The 16,065-nt window shown below is 44.7% G+C and overlaps 1 protein-coding gene across 2 annotated transcripts in view; it reads right to left on the bottom strand.

The window, feature by feature from the left end:
- Positions 1 to 1,627: 1,627 nt before the first annotated feature.
- CTXND1 (cortexin domain containing 1) overlaps positions 1,628 to 16,065 on the bottom strand; it is a 37,671-nt gene continuing 23,233 nt past the window's right edge. Inside the window, exons 2-4 of one of the 2 annotated variants that reach the window (XM_075432187.1) lie at positions 11,343 to 11,542; positions 9,893 to 10,070; positions 1,628 to 5,171 (exon numbers count right to left, since the gene is read on the bottom strand). In XM_075432187.1, the coding sequence (XP_075288302.1) occupies positions 4,938 to 5,117 (180 nt within the window). In that variant the 5' untranslated portion in view covers positions 5,118 to 5,171; positions 9,893 to 10,070; positions 11,343 to 11,542 and the 3' untranslated portion in view covers positions 1,628 to 4,937. The remainder of the gene's footprint in view (positions 5,172 to 9,892; positions 10,071 to 11,342; positions 11,543 to 16,065) is intronic. The other variant, XM_075432188.1, reaches the window with a different exon arrangement.

The raw sequence follows: 16,065 nt of genomic DNA, 5'->3' as shown, positions 1-16,065 counted from the left end.
CGGGTTGACAAGGTCAGAGATGGAGAGGGTAAGGAGGGGCAGAAGATGAATCTAATTTTTCCAGCCCACATTGAGCAGGGTTTTCACACCATGGGCAGCTCAGCCAAAGGCATTGCAACGGTGCTGCTGTGCTGATGGCTGGTGTGGATCCAGCACCACCACAGACTGGGGCTGAGCTGGGCGCGAAGCAGGGGAGCTGGTGTATGGGCATTGCTCCATGCGTTGCCATGTTGACCTCAAAGATGGAAAGCTGCCGGGGTGGCTGCTCCTTTGGGATGACTCCTTGCCCCAGCAGTATTGCCCAGGCCAGATGCACGTCATGTCACTGTTATCCTTTGGTCTCTTTGGGTGGAGAAGCTCGAGGCTTTGTAGGCTCAAATATCGCTGAGCATTAGTGAGGGATTGCATGCAAGCTGCAGGTAGCACAGGAGACCACCATCAGTCTTGCTCCATGGAGATTTAATGTGGGGCTATTTTGAAAAGTCACTGCCTTTGTCTCTCGTACAGTCACTCTGTTTTCTGGAGTATCGGCTTCTAAAGTGAACCAGTTAAACACCTGAAGTCTGCTGTCCTCACCGCCCTCCATATGTGTGCCGTGGAGACTGCTGGAGTCAGAGCACAGTGTTTTCCTCACCTAAGTCCCATGATGGCTTGAATTCTGAGCCCTGGTAATGTGGGTTGAAGTTACCTGCTGAGACCTGTAGTGACCAGCAAGCTGGGGACACCTTTGGGTGACACAGGCCGCAGCAGCCTTGCTTGTGCTGTTCCCTGGCTAGCATCAGTCCCTGTTTCTGTCAGAAAAACCTTTATGCTTGCAGTTCTCCAGGGTGTCTACCCAAATTCAGCCACTCCTGGCCTCACTTCAGGTCTACTCTTCTCTCGGTCATAGCAGCTGCTCTGAAAACAGAGTAAAGACTCCAGCCTCTGCTCCTGACTAGGACAGAGTTAATGATTTATCAGCAGGGTTTAGTCTTTGTGGCAAACTGGGCTTCAGGCATGAAGGTTCTTCGGCTAGCGGACTCACTGCAGGGACAAGCAGATACGTAAAGCACTTGGCTTTCAGGCAACAGAGTCCTTTTACAAGATGAAAGAATTAGCAATTTGTCTCTTCATCTTTTTCAAGAGGAGGAGTTCCCTGGGTGCTTTTTACTCAGCATATCCCTTACGCTGTGGCTTTTTCAAAGAGACCCCACAGATGCTCTGTGCTCTTCATTTTCAGTCGCTAGCAGGAGGGGTTCCAGTCTCAGTGGCCCTATTTCTTTTGATATGCAATTCATTACTGATAATGAATTGCTGAAATACAGCATGCTACAGTCCCCTACGGAACTGAAGCTCAGCTCAGTGCTCTGCCTGACCAAGGGAGCAACTCAAAATAGCTCCTTTGGAGGGGCTGACCTTCCAGCAGAGCCACAGGAACACTTGGAGCTCCATCAGCTCTGTCTGCAACTCCTCGGAGTCTGTAGTGTGTTGCTAAGCAGGGAAAAGTTCTCTGCTCTCACCCTCCAAGGAGGGCTATCAGGAACATATACCTTTCTTGAAAATCATGTTGTTCTGTTTTGGGTATTTTTTAAGAGGTCCTGGTAACTAGAAGTGAACCACAACAGAGACAAGAAAAAGGTTTTCCATGTTGAAGCTGTTTATTGTGTTAGATAAATACATTTGCAACAAGTTTCAATTATTTCCTCTTAGTGTGATTGCTGGTAGTATGGCATAGTGGTTAAAAAAAGAAACAAAACTAGCAGAGGCACTTGTTGCAAGCAGCTGCAATTACTGCCAAGCCCAGCGATGCAGCCCCTGCTGGAGCAGACCTTCCCTGGCCCGGAGCACAGCTTTGCCGCAAAGCTCGCGGGGTCGGCATCGGGCGAGTCCCGACTCCGAGGGCAAGGAGGATAAGATTTCTGCTTTTGGCATGATGTTTAGTATTGCTTTTGGTTAAAGAGGGGTGAGGTTGTGTGACTGTAACCAGTGGCAGGAGGCAGAAATTAGAATGCATTTACATTATCTAAATAAAAACAATCCCATTGAATTTTACACAGCCATGTGAAAAGATTGGACATGAATGTTTACGGAGACATCTTTTGTCAACAGAAGGATGGACTTGACAGGCTATGCCAGGAAGCCAAGTGCCAAGTAGAAAATAGAGCTGTCCATAGGGATCTTTCCATTAGGGCTTTCAGAAAAATCCGTAAAATGGTTTGTAGAGCTGGACAAACAGAGAAAAGAAGTGGCAAACATTCTTGCAAACTAAACTTGTTGATTGGCTTCCCCAGCATTCATAACGCTTTGTTCTCACACAGACTTTGATCCTGCAAGGACTGTGTGGTGTTGTCCCTGCCCTGCCAAGGACACAGCACATGGCTGACCCTGCTCTCTGTGTAGTTAGGCAGCCTGCTCAGAGGCTTAAACTTCAGCATGTGCGTAAGTCCTTAGGTGAACAGGGGCTTATCAGTGACACATGACAAAGCCGAAGCGTCCCGCGCGCAGATAAACATTGAGCAGGGTATAGGCACTGGGAGATGTGATGACAAGCTCTGTTCTTGCTCTGCATCAGCTGTGAACGCAGCCAGGTGACCCACAAACTGAAAGCATCTCTAGCCTGGAAAAAGATTCATTTTGTTATTTTGTTTATTCTGTGAGGAGCCCCACTAGTATCAAGGTGGGATACAAGACTTAATGACAAAAAATGGGTTCTAAACTTTAGCCCAGGGAACAGAAGCAATCTTCTTTGAGCTAGGGCATCCATTCCTATGATACAGATAGATACACTCACGAATAAGAGAGACCAATGTGTTTGCTCAAAGTATGGTGAACATTAACATTCACGCCTGAAAAAATCCTTGGTTACTGGTCATTAACTGGCTAGCAGAAACTGAGGCTGAATAACAGCCTGGTGGGCAATCTGCAGTGGGTAATTGAAGCAGTTGAGGTCTCTTGCTAGAGAATAGCAGGATTAAAGCCAATCCTCAAATCTCCTGCCTCCTGAATGGGATTTCCTACAACAAAGATTAGCAAAAATTGTGCAGTGCAAAAGATCCATGCAAAAATCTCTACATGACTCATAGCCTGCTATTTTGGGATCTCTGTAATCGCAGTGCTGAGCACCTTACATCCAGACTGTCCTCAGAAATTAGTGGAATATGTAACAACGCCAGGCGCCATTTGGCATGACTCAAAATACTGTAATCTTAGAGAGAGTAAATGGAGGTCTGGACAAGTCCTCTGCCTGGGGAAAGCTTCCCTTGCTGTATACAGAGATTCAGACCTTCCCTGTTAGTTTCAAAAGGAAGAGTTTTAAATCAACGCCTTATTTCTGTGTCCCTATCTAAGGCTTTCCAAGTGCTTTCTGGTATTATGAGACAGATAAAACAATGTGAGACAAGTTAATATTGTTGTAGCTATTTCACCAATGAGTAGACTGAGGCACACACAGAAGTGACTTGTGTGATAGTCAAATAAATCTGAATAGTAACCTACAAAGTCTATGTCCTGATTCCTTGCCACAACCTTTGGTTCCACCTTTCTCACCCTCTGCGCATTGCCTTATGGCAAGAACCTAGAGCTCAGGTAGGATGGCAAGGAAGAGGAGAACTAGTGAAACGCCCTTCTTGGGGATTTGAGCTTTCAAGACTTATCTGCTCATGACACTTGTTGTGATTGCAATACCTACTCCAGCAACTCCTTACAATCCCATAAGCCAAACATGTAATAGCTAAAAAAAGGCAGCTGTGAGCAAACCTTAGAATCTGGGGAACAGAGGGCATGGGAATCCCTCAATCCCTACTCTTCCAAAGGTAAATAATGAATTTCCAAAGCTCTAATGTTCATTTATGCCTTCTTGCATAATGGCTGTCTTGGTGAATTGAGAGAAGGAAATGTACAGCTATTTACCCTACAAATTTGTGGTGAAATTCTTCTTTTAAAGCTGCTGAACTTCTCCGAGGTAGAATGCATATTATTGTCCGTTACTGTAACTGTTCTGCTGAGGAGTCTGTCTGAGTGACAAAGCTAGGAGCAATGCCTCTGTGCTTATTGTTTCAGTCATTCTGTTCGGGTCTCATCCCACTAAAATGCACCTGAAACAAAAGATGGATGGAGTTGCGTGTGGAATCACTCTTTGAAAATGACAGCAAGTTCTATGTAGTTGAATCTGGCAGTGCCCAAGCTCTGCTCCGTGGACTTCTGGTGGCTGCCAAGCTCATACTCAGTGGTCTGACACATCCGGCTAATCCATGGACCCATGGCAGATGATATGCCTGGTTTTCCCATGAATGGGATAGAGCGAGGTGATGCTACAGGGTCAACACTAGTCCGTAACGCCCTTGGGAACTGCAGTCTGAGTGTTTTTGTATCCTGGGCACTGGAAACATGGCTGCAGTGGAGTAGGGAGCGTATGTGCAGAACCAAGAGAGTTGAGAACAAATCCACTCATATAGCCCTACTTAATCAGGGGGGCTCTGGCACTTCTACTTAGAGATGTGCTGGGATACAAAATTGTAAAATCTGGGCCTTTTTTGAAAGACAAATGTAATGACTGAGGGAGATACTTGAAGCAATCTACTTCCAGGAAAGACAAAATATTCTTGTCGCTTTTCCGAATTCTGATGGTTACCCTAGATTTATGGGAGATAGTGAGGGGAGGACAAACTGTGGTAGACTGAGAGTTGTATTAGCAGAAGTCTGGAGAGTCTTGTGCTACTTGAGTTACAATAATAACTGTTTCAGTAAAATAAAGGTTGCTGCATAGTATTCAACTGTGCTGCCAGAATGGCTTGCTGATATCCTGATCTGTTGTGCAAGAATCATTTACGCTGTGTGCTCTGAGAGATATTGCTGTTGCCCTGCATATCTGAAAATAGCTGTTTGTGTGCGTTAGCCTTCCCAGTGGGAAAAGGTCTCCTGGATCACAGTATTTTATGGCTCTGTCTAGTGAAATCCTTTCAGTCGTCTAGATGCTGCTCCTCCCATGTAGACGTAGGGATGGCACTGTAAGGGTCCATGATGACTTTTGCACAGCGAATAATCATCACAATCAAGAAGAGGCAGAGGAAGACAAAGCATGCTAATGTCAGCCCCTTATCCACGTCAACATACGCGGGCTCTGGGGTTGGTCCCTCCATTGCTTATGCCGCTCTTCATCTGGGTTTATATTTCCTCCTAACATCATCAACCACCTGAAAAACAAACACGATGTCAAACACAAGTGATTACTGCTCCGGAGTATGGCAAAACTCCGGAGTAGAACTGGAAGCAGAAAATCTCTGATATATTCTTGTAGGGAAATAAACCTGCTGGAAATGTCATAGCTCAGGTAGCAGAGTTGTGGACAGAAAAAAAAAAACAACTCATCTCCAACTTAATTTAGCCCATGAATGCTTCTTGCTAAAATATTAGACAATAAAGAGATGTTAACAAAGAGAAGAGCAGCAGTGGTGAATGAACGCTATTCACTTGAAATACCATCTCTTAAAAGAGGTACAGACATTGCTCTTATCTGTGTTTCCCAATCATAAAAATATTTCCCCTCTTCTGCTAGTATGAAAGAGCAGACAAATGGCAGAGCAGACTGTTTCTATCCCATTTTTCCTCTCTGTCCAAACATTCCCTGTCTCTCTCTGGCACAAAGCAAAGGGAAAATGTGTACTTATTTTCCATAACATTTAATCTCTGGCACTCATAGGTTCTCCAGGCAATAGAAGATTTTTAGGAGCAATATCATTTTAAAATGGATGTTTTATCACCCCGAGAGGTGCAGGTGATTATGTGATTAGCACAAGGATTATCTTCTTCGATGCAGATGTCTGCATAGCTGAAGGTCTCTTCTGACCTCATCGTCTGAATCCATAACCAAAATGGCTTCAGCAGAGATTGATTCCTGTTTGTCTCTGCGTAATTCATTAGCCGCTAACACAAATTGCTTTGTGCAATGATGCTGAAGGAGAGGAACTGACCTGACTCATGGAATTGAGTCACTGCCCAGGGTGGGGGAAACTTTTCCTGACATATGCCTTTGGTCAAGGTGGGAGGCAGAAGTGTGGAGGGTTACTGCTGCAGAAGATAAGGAATATGGAACGCCTCTTTAAAACAAAGAACAAAGTCGTTCACATCAAATGCAATAATCAATCTGGGAACCGATCCCTGCTTCACTTGGAGAAGAGAGATGGGAAAGAGAAGATATCGAACCATAGGGAGAATTGGGTGAAATCGGAGTATCAAATGGTCCAGTTGCTCTCTATAACTACATTAATGCAGTGAGGAAATCCCAGGTACGGGTTTTATCTACACAGTCAAGTCTGCCTGGTTACATTTCCAATGAGCTGATGCTGCTGGCAGGGCCATTCCGGTAGCGGTTCACATCTGGCTGGAGCACTGTGTTCTTGCAGCATCGTTTTGTGCCAGCCATGAGCGGGTGTCTCAGTGACTCCTGAACTCTTGTGCCCTGTGACTTTTTCTCAGAGTGAACTGAGGATCTTTTATTTTAAATGTTCAGTTCCATCTCTGTCTCATAATTTACTCCTTTTCAAGTTGTTTTCCAGTCTCACCACCCCCTAGATCCTACAAGGCAAGTATAAATCAGCTGGGCCCTCTAGTCTATTTTAAGCACAAGGATGGCAGATTTTTTTTTAATTTCCTGAAAGCACAGAAATTACTGCAACAGCTGGTCCTGCAGCAGGGAGATGAAAGAGAAGCTGATGACACATCGTGCATGAAACCAAGCAGACATCATGTGTATTTAGTAGTCACATCCTTAGGATGGGCCAGCAAGTTTGAGCTCATGAAGAAACCGCTGAGGTGTGGGGTCAAACTTGTAATGCTCACCTGGCCTGGTCAGAGGTCTGTTATTTCCAGAAGACTCTTTTATCACTCTATTTCATCAGCCGGGAGATCTTACATTACAGTTTATAACTTCATTGGGTGAAAAAGAACCAAGACTTTGTCAGCAAGGCTGAGTATTAAGTGTGGATACTTTTTTTTTTGTGCAGCAAAAGAAAAAAATGTTATCAAAACTACTAATGTAGCCTGGTCATTCCTGAAGTACTCTTGTGATGGTTCAGAAAGGATGGATTTGATTTCTCCCTCCTGGCACTCTGCCTATTTGTACCATGTGGTGTTGCCTCACTCTAAGTTACCGCCTGCAGAATATCAGAACTACCTGGTAATTTCCATCAGTACTGATCTTTGAAAAACTGCATTTTCAATCAAACATATTTTCTCCTAAAAGATGAATCATTTACTTGGAAAATGATCTGAGGTTTCAAGTAGGCATCCATCCCTTGGAGATTTTTCTCTTTAAAATGGCATCACACAATCTCTTGGGCGCTGTGATTCGGGTGCCGCATCCTTCTGCTCGCCTCTGCCCACGGGGCTGCAGCTGGACGATGTTTCCCATGCAACACCCTAGCTGCCGTGCCTCTCCTGTTTCAGGGGAAGAGCGTGTTGTGGAAAGGATAGGCCAAGCAGAAAGCTCTACCCGGAGGGCAGAGTGAAAGCGTATGGCATCTGAGCTGTAGTTCGCGCACAAAATTAGTGACAGCTTGAATCTAGAGGTTTCACGTTTAGGTTGATCTGTTTTGCCATAAAGTCAGCATTTTCACTGGTGTCCTGCTTATATAGAAGTATTTTTTCTAAAAGCCTGTATTCTTGAGGTTGTATAAATCATATGTCTTCCCTCCTTCTGCTCTCCCCATAAAGCTGATAACATTTCTATGCTGTGACTGCTATTCTGCATGAGGTTGTTACTGACGGAGAACGTATTTCTTGGGGATGGCCAGAAAGGCCTGGCTGTCCAAGTTGCTCTCCCTGCTCACAGCTTGACTGCTCACCCGAATCTGTCTGTGCCCCACCACTGTCAGAGGGGGAAGCCTCCTCTGCAGATGCAGCTTGTCAGAGCCGCGCCAGCGTAATGCTCATGCTCCCCTGAGCTGCGCGGTGGGTTGTGTCCGACGGCATTTGGTGGTGTTCTGCACTGTTGGTCACTGCAATTGCATTTCAGCAGGCTTGGCAGTGTAGGGACGGTTATTGGCGCTGAGCAGATCTAGGGGCTGGAACAGAGTTGTGTCTGAAGCAGTTGTCTCCAGATTAATTTATTCTTGCTGGAACATGCCACTGTTCTAGATCAGGCATCTGGGGACCAGCAAGAGGTGGTCCCCAAATGTGAAAGGAATTATTTGCACATGTTCACCAGGACTGGTTCCTCTCGAGGAAGTCCAGCTCCTTGCTTTCACCATAGACACGCTGTGTGATTATTATTTCCTAAAAACCTTTTAGCACAGCCTGTGGATACACCAGTGCACAGGGAGGGAACAAGCTCACTCCCACATGAATATCCAACATGCCTTGTGTCTCCAGCACAGGCAGCTGGGGCTGCTGCATCGCAATGATGTGCTTATGTACATGAGCGAGGGAGTATGCAGTAGCTACGTGCTGCTCCCTGCTGTCTTCCAGGTACTTGTGGTCTTCCATCTCTAAGAGCCGAACAACTTGTTCTGCTTATTTTCCATTTCCTTGGCCAATGCCTCAACCTTCCCTTTCATTTTCTTGGTGCCCAGCAGTACAGCCAGGCTTGGAGGGGGGTGTGGTTGAAGCAGAGTTGATCCACGCTGGAGGAGGCTCTGCCTGCACATCTCTCTGGCACAGAGGACTGTGCTGTGTAGGTTAGCAGGATGGATTTGTAGATCCCAGTATGGCTTGTGAAATCCGTCAGTGCTGTTGAAAGTAACTCTCGGTCTGGCTACAGACTGGTTGGCTAGATGCTTTGCTCTTATTTACTAGTACAGCCAATGTTGACAGCATATGAGGGGGTGGGAGGAAGATTAGCGGAAACAATTATAAAGGTTCACACTTGAATGATCAAGTTTTCTCTGAATAGCTGAATTGCAGAAAATGACTTTTTTCCAGCTTGTCAGCACCCAGCTGTAGAATTGTATTTATTTAATTTCTTCAGATTTGTTGAGCACATAATTTGGTTTAAACAAAGCCAGCAGATGAAGGAGGACAATCCCTGGTTCAAATTATTAAGCAGTTTAGCAGTTTTATAAGTGTATGCTCTTCCGCAAATCCCCAGATGTTTCAACACAATCTCCCCCTCTAACTGCTCTGAGAATAGATGGGTGCCGCAGGCAGCCTCAGCATCCCGGGGATGGAGCTGTGCTGGCTTGCAGTGGGCAGTGTAATTCCGTACCAAAAGTGACTGTGTGCACTCAGCTCCCTGGGGATTGCGATGGACCAGGCAACAGTTGCGTTTCTTCAGGGGGTTGGAATCGTCTAGTTTTGACACCCTGGTCCCCCTGGCTTGCTCTTGTCCAACCATTCTTGTGGTCAGGAGATCCTGCAGCCTGGCAGTCATGCTCAACAACAGTCAGGGACCAAGACCTGGGGATAAAGAACTTGGGTACCTCAATGAAGAATCCGTCCTGAGCATTTGGTCTTGCTCTGCTGGCTGTTTTGTGTTTCCCAGTGGTGTTTTCGTGAAGGATTGCCAGAGAAGAGAGGATATATTCTTTTTGTATGATGTACACAAGCAGACAGAGATATGTTGGCATCCTTTTTAGTATACCAGCTCTGTTACAGAGCTTGTGCTCATCGGTGTGGCTGAATTTCACAATCGTTCTTACCTACGCAAGATACTTTGTCAGGTTTGAAAAAAAACCCCATGAATTTTAATCTTGGCACTGTCACTTTAAACATAAGGTAATAATGTGCCATATGTATTGCAGAGAGCTGGTCTAAACCAGACCAGTTCCTACGCTGGTTAATCACCTTTCCACTCATCTCAACCCATAGGATATATTTCAAGACATTATTTTCTTCTGTACTCCTTTCCCAACACAATAGATGTGCATGGAGGGGAGGGATGGGAAACCATGTGATTTCATATATGCAAGCAGATCCCTACCTTCCAGACCTGGGTAGGAAGCCTGTCACATCCCGGCATAGCAGCATTGTGGAGTTAAAATCCTGACTGTAGTCATATTTTACAAGTTTTGTTAGTCAGTGTGGCTTTAATGGCGTTCAGGCTCCACTCTGGTTCATGTCCACCCAGACCTGGAAGCAGTTCTCCTTACCGGTGTGCTCTGGAAAAAAAAAAAAAAAAATCACTTTTCAATCGCTCATCCCACAGGATGTGGGCGTTACAGATTCGTTAAGCAGTTGGGAATCGCTCCAGTGACAGCCTGAGGCAATCGGATACAGTCATATGCAAGATGGATTTATTTGTCAGACATTCCCTAGAAGAACACTTATATTACAAAGAGCAATGTTTGAGCTCAAAGTCATCATACCCTTACATCTTCTTGAACCAGTAAAAAAACCATTTTTAATCCACAGTAAAAGATCAGCCAGGTCTGAATTAATATTGCTCTGGAGTCTGCATCTTTCGTTAGTCTTTGGATTGTTTTGTCTCTTTTCTTTCTTTTTTTTTTTTTTTTACAAAAATGGCCAGAATTGAAGTGAAAAGTTTCAGTTGCTTAAACAAAATTATTTGATTGGTCTGAACTTATATACCAGGACTTAAAAATTATTAATTATTTGGAATTTTTTTCTGTCTGATTTGTGATGATATTCTTTTTCACACTCGCACAAAATAATTTCAAGCAGACAAGCCCTTAAGACTTGCTGGATGACAAACTAATTTCCTGACTCAGTTTTGTGAATCTTTGAAATTTCTTATGGCCCAGAATTCAGAACTGCTCAACAGCACCACTCATCAAATCAGAGAAAGTTTGCTCAAAACCTTACGTTCGTTGGTTGCTTTATGGGCATCAGGACTTTGCCATGGACCACACCTACCGTGCTGAGGTCTCTGTGAGCATGGAGCAGAATGACAGCCACTGCTCTCAGGCACTTACAGCCTAAGTGTGAAGAAAAGACAATATTTGGCTTGGGGAGCATATGGTGAGATGGGCGATGGCTGGGGACCCAATGCTGATGACCCAGCACTGTGAGCACAAGCCGGACAGCGAGGTCTCTTTGCAGACAGCCTTTGTAGGGCTCCTCTCCCATCTTTGAAGGGGATGCACAGGAGGGATTTAGGTGCTCATTAAGTGACGCATGTTGGCACAAGGGCCAAAGGGAAGTGCAGATAGGCCTTTTGGTAATGGAGATAAGTGGAGGGAAGAGCTGGGGAGAAGCTGTTGTGGTCCTTGAAAGGGGAAGCATCTCATGGGTGTCTGGGGGAGGCTCTGAAGGAAGGGGCAGGACCTGACATCTCCAGTGCTGTTCAGAGCAGCTCTAGGGAGAGATGTTTGTCAAAGCTGGAGGAGAGGAGGTTTGGGTAATTAAAGCTGTGAGGTGGTAAGAGCATGCCTGTTGTTTTCATGATGCCTGCAGAGATAGTTGGTACATACAGGAGTCTAAGATGTAGGTTGTGAAGGTTGGAGTGAGGAACAAGCCAAAGATGACCCCAAGTCCCAGGTGAGGGGACTCCGCAGGACAGGGTGCTGCTCGGGCGAGGAGATGAACGGCCAGGAAGGAAGGTGAAGTGCTGCTTCAGGAATGTATTTGCTGTGTGTGTCAGAGGAACTTGCCGTAAGTTTGAAGTTCAAATCTATAAAAGAAGAGTCCAGACACTTAATCATACTCTAATATTCTTAACAATCCAGTTTCGATTAAAAACTTGCTGCCCCTGAGCACAGAGTCAAATGCTGTAGATAGATATAGACAGATGAGCTTCTTTCTATATCCAGAGAGCAATAATGTGACCGCTACCTTCATTTAAAAATTAATTGTCCTTTTATATTTATGGTTCTTTCAGCAGGCAATCAATACTTTATTTCAGTAACTCTGGCTTCCTACGAGTGTGATTTCTCCTACGTACCTGTAGCACAAAGGCAGGTTTAATTTTTGTTTCTAAACCACTGGCTTTTTGGTTTGTTTCTTTTTTCTTGCTTTACATAATGACCTCAAATTTTTATGCTCAGCTTGTTTTATGCAAACTCATTTATTCAATCTAGCCTGCTCAGTTATGGTCAAGAGACAAATAGTCTTCTCTCAACAGACTTGCTTTTAGCCAGTCATAAATTACTGGATGTCAATATTCCCTCTGAAGACTGAAGACATCATTTATGGTGCCCAAAAAATTAAAAATAAACAAACACACAAATCAGTCTGGAGAAAGTGTTAAAAATTGCTGTTGCACAAATGTTTCCTTCTTGTGTAACCCCACGGCAAGCATAACATTAATCTTCATTGAGAAAAAGATGCAACATGCACTTAAAATAACTGTGGGCTGATTATAATTTGAGAGCGTCCTAAATCAAATATTCATTTCTTACTAACTTGAGGAGCATGTGGTATTACTTGTCAACAAAGTGAAAAAAAAGGTTGTGCTTGGGAGCAAGCTGCTGCTTGGAACTACTGAATGAACTAATGGACAGTTGGGGTCTGGAGAGCAAAGCGCCTCCAGTCTGCCGAAGTTCAACTTGTATGGAGAATCCTTGATCAAACTTTGCTGAAGTGAGAGCCTGAGAACACCTAGGAACCTTTTTCAGAGACTGGAAATGGTAGTTCAAATCTAACAAAGTAGGGTAGAATCAGTGATGGACCCTATGAGTTGCTGGCTACTGGGCACAGCAGTGGGAAATGCTAGGACTTCCGCAACATATACTAGCTAAACAAGGGCAGGTTAAGCCAAGACTGAGGTTGTAATGTTGTCTTTGTATCGGCTGCTTTACAATTCATATGGGAGGAAGAGAAGAAACGACATCCAGCGCTCCCTCACTCCCCAGTTTGGGTGGTCTTGCCACATCTCCCTAGTAGCGTCCTCACCTGGTTGGGCTCTGAGCCCTGTGCGAGCCCGTAGCCCAGCCCTGGGAGACGAAGATCCATGTCTCCTGTGCACACCACAGGGCCATCTCTTTGGTCCCCTGTTTGCTTTTCTGCTGCGGGTGTGAGAGCTGCAGTGATTTTGTTAGATGGTTCAACCCCTCCTCCTCGCAGTACTCGCTTCCACCCGGGGGGCTGCTGGGAATGTTGGTTCATCAGGTACCGAAAGCCTTTAATAGATGACGCCAGGAAAATGCAAAGCAGTACCTATGATTTGCAAAGTTTAGATGGGCTTGAACAGGATCATCTGTCTGCAGCAGGACCGTCCTTCACTAGGGATATATTTTGATACGGAGTCTGAAGCTGCTTTTCTTCTCACTTGGTGCTATGACGCAAAGCATCTGCATCCCCTTTCGTCATGGTGAGTGGCAAACATACAGGAGTCTGAGAAACAAGTGGATTTGTCTTTTAAGCCAAGGCTTGTGAGGTCTGAATGGGTATGATATGAACCCATTTTAGTGGAGCATCTGCTGCTTAAACTCTCTGCTGTTGAAATCCTGTGGAAGGAGGCAAACCTGCCTGTTGGTCCTGTCAGTTATTTTATAAATTAAACTGTGGCTGTTAGCCAGGACAACTATAAGCAAAGCTATGTGGAAATTTTTCACTGCAGCAAAGCTGACAGGGAGGAAAAAAGAAAAACATAATTTTTTCCACTTCTGCTCTGAAGATTTTTTTTTTTTTTAACAAAAAACAAAAGGTACACTTTGAGTTAGAACAGCAACTCCTTTCTACACAAATACCTACCTGGTGGTAGTGGTGTCCAGGACTCTCTAACTTACAGAATACTTCTCAGAGACACATCTTTTGCCCTTTCGCCTTGAAAAGCTACATGTGGCTGTATCAATATTTTGACATTTGAGGAGAAGTATTGTGGATGAGTGCTTACCAAAATAGACGGGTTGCACCTGTAAACTGCCACAAATGTTGGCGTGAAGAAATCATGTAGCCCTGCTTCATTTCTGAATCACTTATTCAAAATGAAAAGTGAAGTTCTCACTAATGAAGGAAACTCCTAGTCAAGAAGGTATTAAATTAATGTCAGAGGCAAAACAGGAAAAAAAAGGTTACAGGTAGCTTTGCTATAGTAAAAGATGTAGGTTTTGTGTATGCAAGTACTCATCGATCCCTATTGATAGCTAATTCATAAGATCATAAGATATGGGTTTTACACTGGGCTCCCACCGCAGACCCTGCTTGTGTCTGCTCCTTTTCAGAACCAGTTTAGTCTGCAGGGGACAGTAAGGATGGAAGTTTGTAGCTTGTGCTCGTAGATGTAATTTACTATTCCTCTGTTTCTTTGTGGTGATCTAATCAGAGGCATGATACCACCTGAACTACACCCTACCTCAAAGTGAAAAAAATTTTGCAAAGGTGTCTTAAAGACTGAATGGATGCACCATGGGATGTAGAGGCGCTCCTGCGCAGAAATATGGATTTGACTGCAAATCAGGACATGACGTTATACGCTGTGCAGCACCTGTTGCCAGGTTGCTGGGCAAAAACAAACCTACAGAAGGAACAGCCCCAAAGCCTAGAAACCTTGTTGGGTAAGGATGAAAAACCCTTAGAAAACATTGGCAAAATGAACCCTACTTAGACAGATTTATCTCTCTTCACTGGTAGGAGGAACTGGAGAAAACAATAATTGAAGATCTGAACAGCAAAGCGAGGTGCCCCAGGTGATCTGAAGTGAGTTGGGGTTAGGGTTGTTGCAGGGAGCAATGCTTTGTGCTACGCGAGACATCCGGAGAAGCTCGCTGCTCCTCACCCTCTCTGGCTGGAAAGCCAGAGTTGTTGCAGCATGTTGGCTAATTTTGGTTATAATTTGTCAGCAGGAGAAGTAGAAATATCATTACTAGTTTTTCCCTGTTTTCTTTTCTCAAGAGAACAGTTTTTCTGTTACAAGCATAAGAACCGGGAGAATGAGAATTGGCCTGTTTGCAGAGACGCTGAGTGTCTGGAGCACCATCTGGAATAACTGCAACCAGCCAAACAATTCAGCATCACAGAAAACCTTCCCATTTTCAGATTCCCCCCCCCCCCCCCCGCCTTTTTGTACAGTTCTGTATGTGAGTACTGCACAAAATCTTCTTTCTGATGATGATCCAGCTGGCATTCAGATAAACTACATTTTCAGCTGTCTCCCAGTGTGGATGGATTGCATTTTCCTTCAGAGACAGTCCAGATGATTTTTATTACAAATGAACCAAAACCTTGAGGCAGGACATGCATTACATTTCCATGACAGCGCTGGCAGGAGTGAAGGATCCCAATATGAAATTAAGGATAATTGAACTCTAGTCTCCAGCTCTGCAGGTAGATGACAAATAGAGCAGCCTCCAAATTCTGCGTGTCACTGAGCAAGGCTGGGTGAAAGGATAAATTGCCCACTGCTTAGAAGAGCGAGGATCAGTCAGGATCCTGAGTCTAAGTCCCAGCTCTTCATGGTCTCTGTCTCTTGCCCTTCACAGGACATGTGGACTATATTTGTACTAGTTAATCAAATGTGTCGAAGACTGTTTTTTGGCACTGAGGCTGCCTGGCACAGAGCAGCCCATCCAAATCCTGTTGAACTTGCTTGACCTCTGTGACAGGTCATTACGCTATAATGTGGTTACATAGAAGGATGACAAAATAAACTTTTAAATTTCGAGTATCTTTTAGTTGCAGAATATATTTAAGAGATGAGCCAGATGGATGGGTGTAAAAATACAGCTTGTGTTTAATCAAAGACAGAACAGTCAAAAATGATCTCTGAGAACGGTAAATCAATTGGCCACTTTCTGAATGGGCTTTGGTGGCATGAGGTGGGCAGAATACCAGTTCAGTGACCACTATCACAGTCTGATATTGGACTGTCCAAGTGGTGGAAAGCCACCCAATGGCTCTTACCCTGGCTGACATTCCCGTTTCTGGGACGTGCTCCTTGGATCACCTCCAAGCCTGCAGTCCTCAGGCACCCAAGCCCTGGGGGGCTGCTGCAAGATAGGCTGTAATGCAGCATTCCTGAAGCAGCTCTGACTGGTGCTAGTGATGGCTTTGGCTATAGCTTTGCTTGTGCTTGGGGTTTTGGGGTGATTAATGCCTTTTCATTCCCTCTCATCCCAATCTGTATCCATGGTGTTACCAAGCGTAGCCAACGGCCTGAATTTTACCTGTGTTTCTACATGCTTTTTTTTCTGATTATGCTTTAAGTACACATGCAGCCATTTCATCACATCAAGAAAGGTCCTTTCCTCAGCTGGA

Source organism: Opisthocomus hoazin, chromosome 10 (genome assembly GCF_030867145.1).
Source record: "Opisthocomus hoazin isolate bOpiHoa1 chromosome 10, bOpiHoa1.hap1, whole genome shotgun sequence".
Taxonomy (NCBI): domain Eukaryota; kingdom Metazoa; phylum Chordata; class Aves; order Opisthocomiformes; family Opisthocomidae; genus Opisthocomus; species Opisthocomus hoazin.
This window is presented reverse-complemented; position numbering and strand designations above follow the sequence as displayed.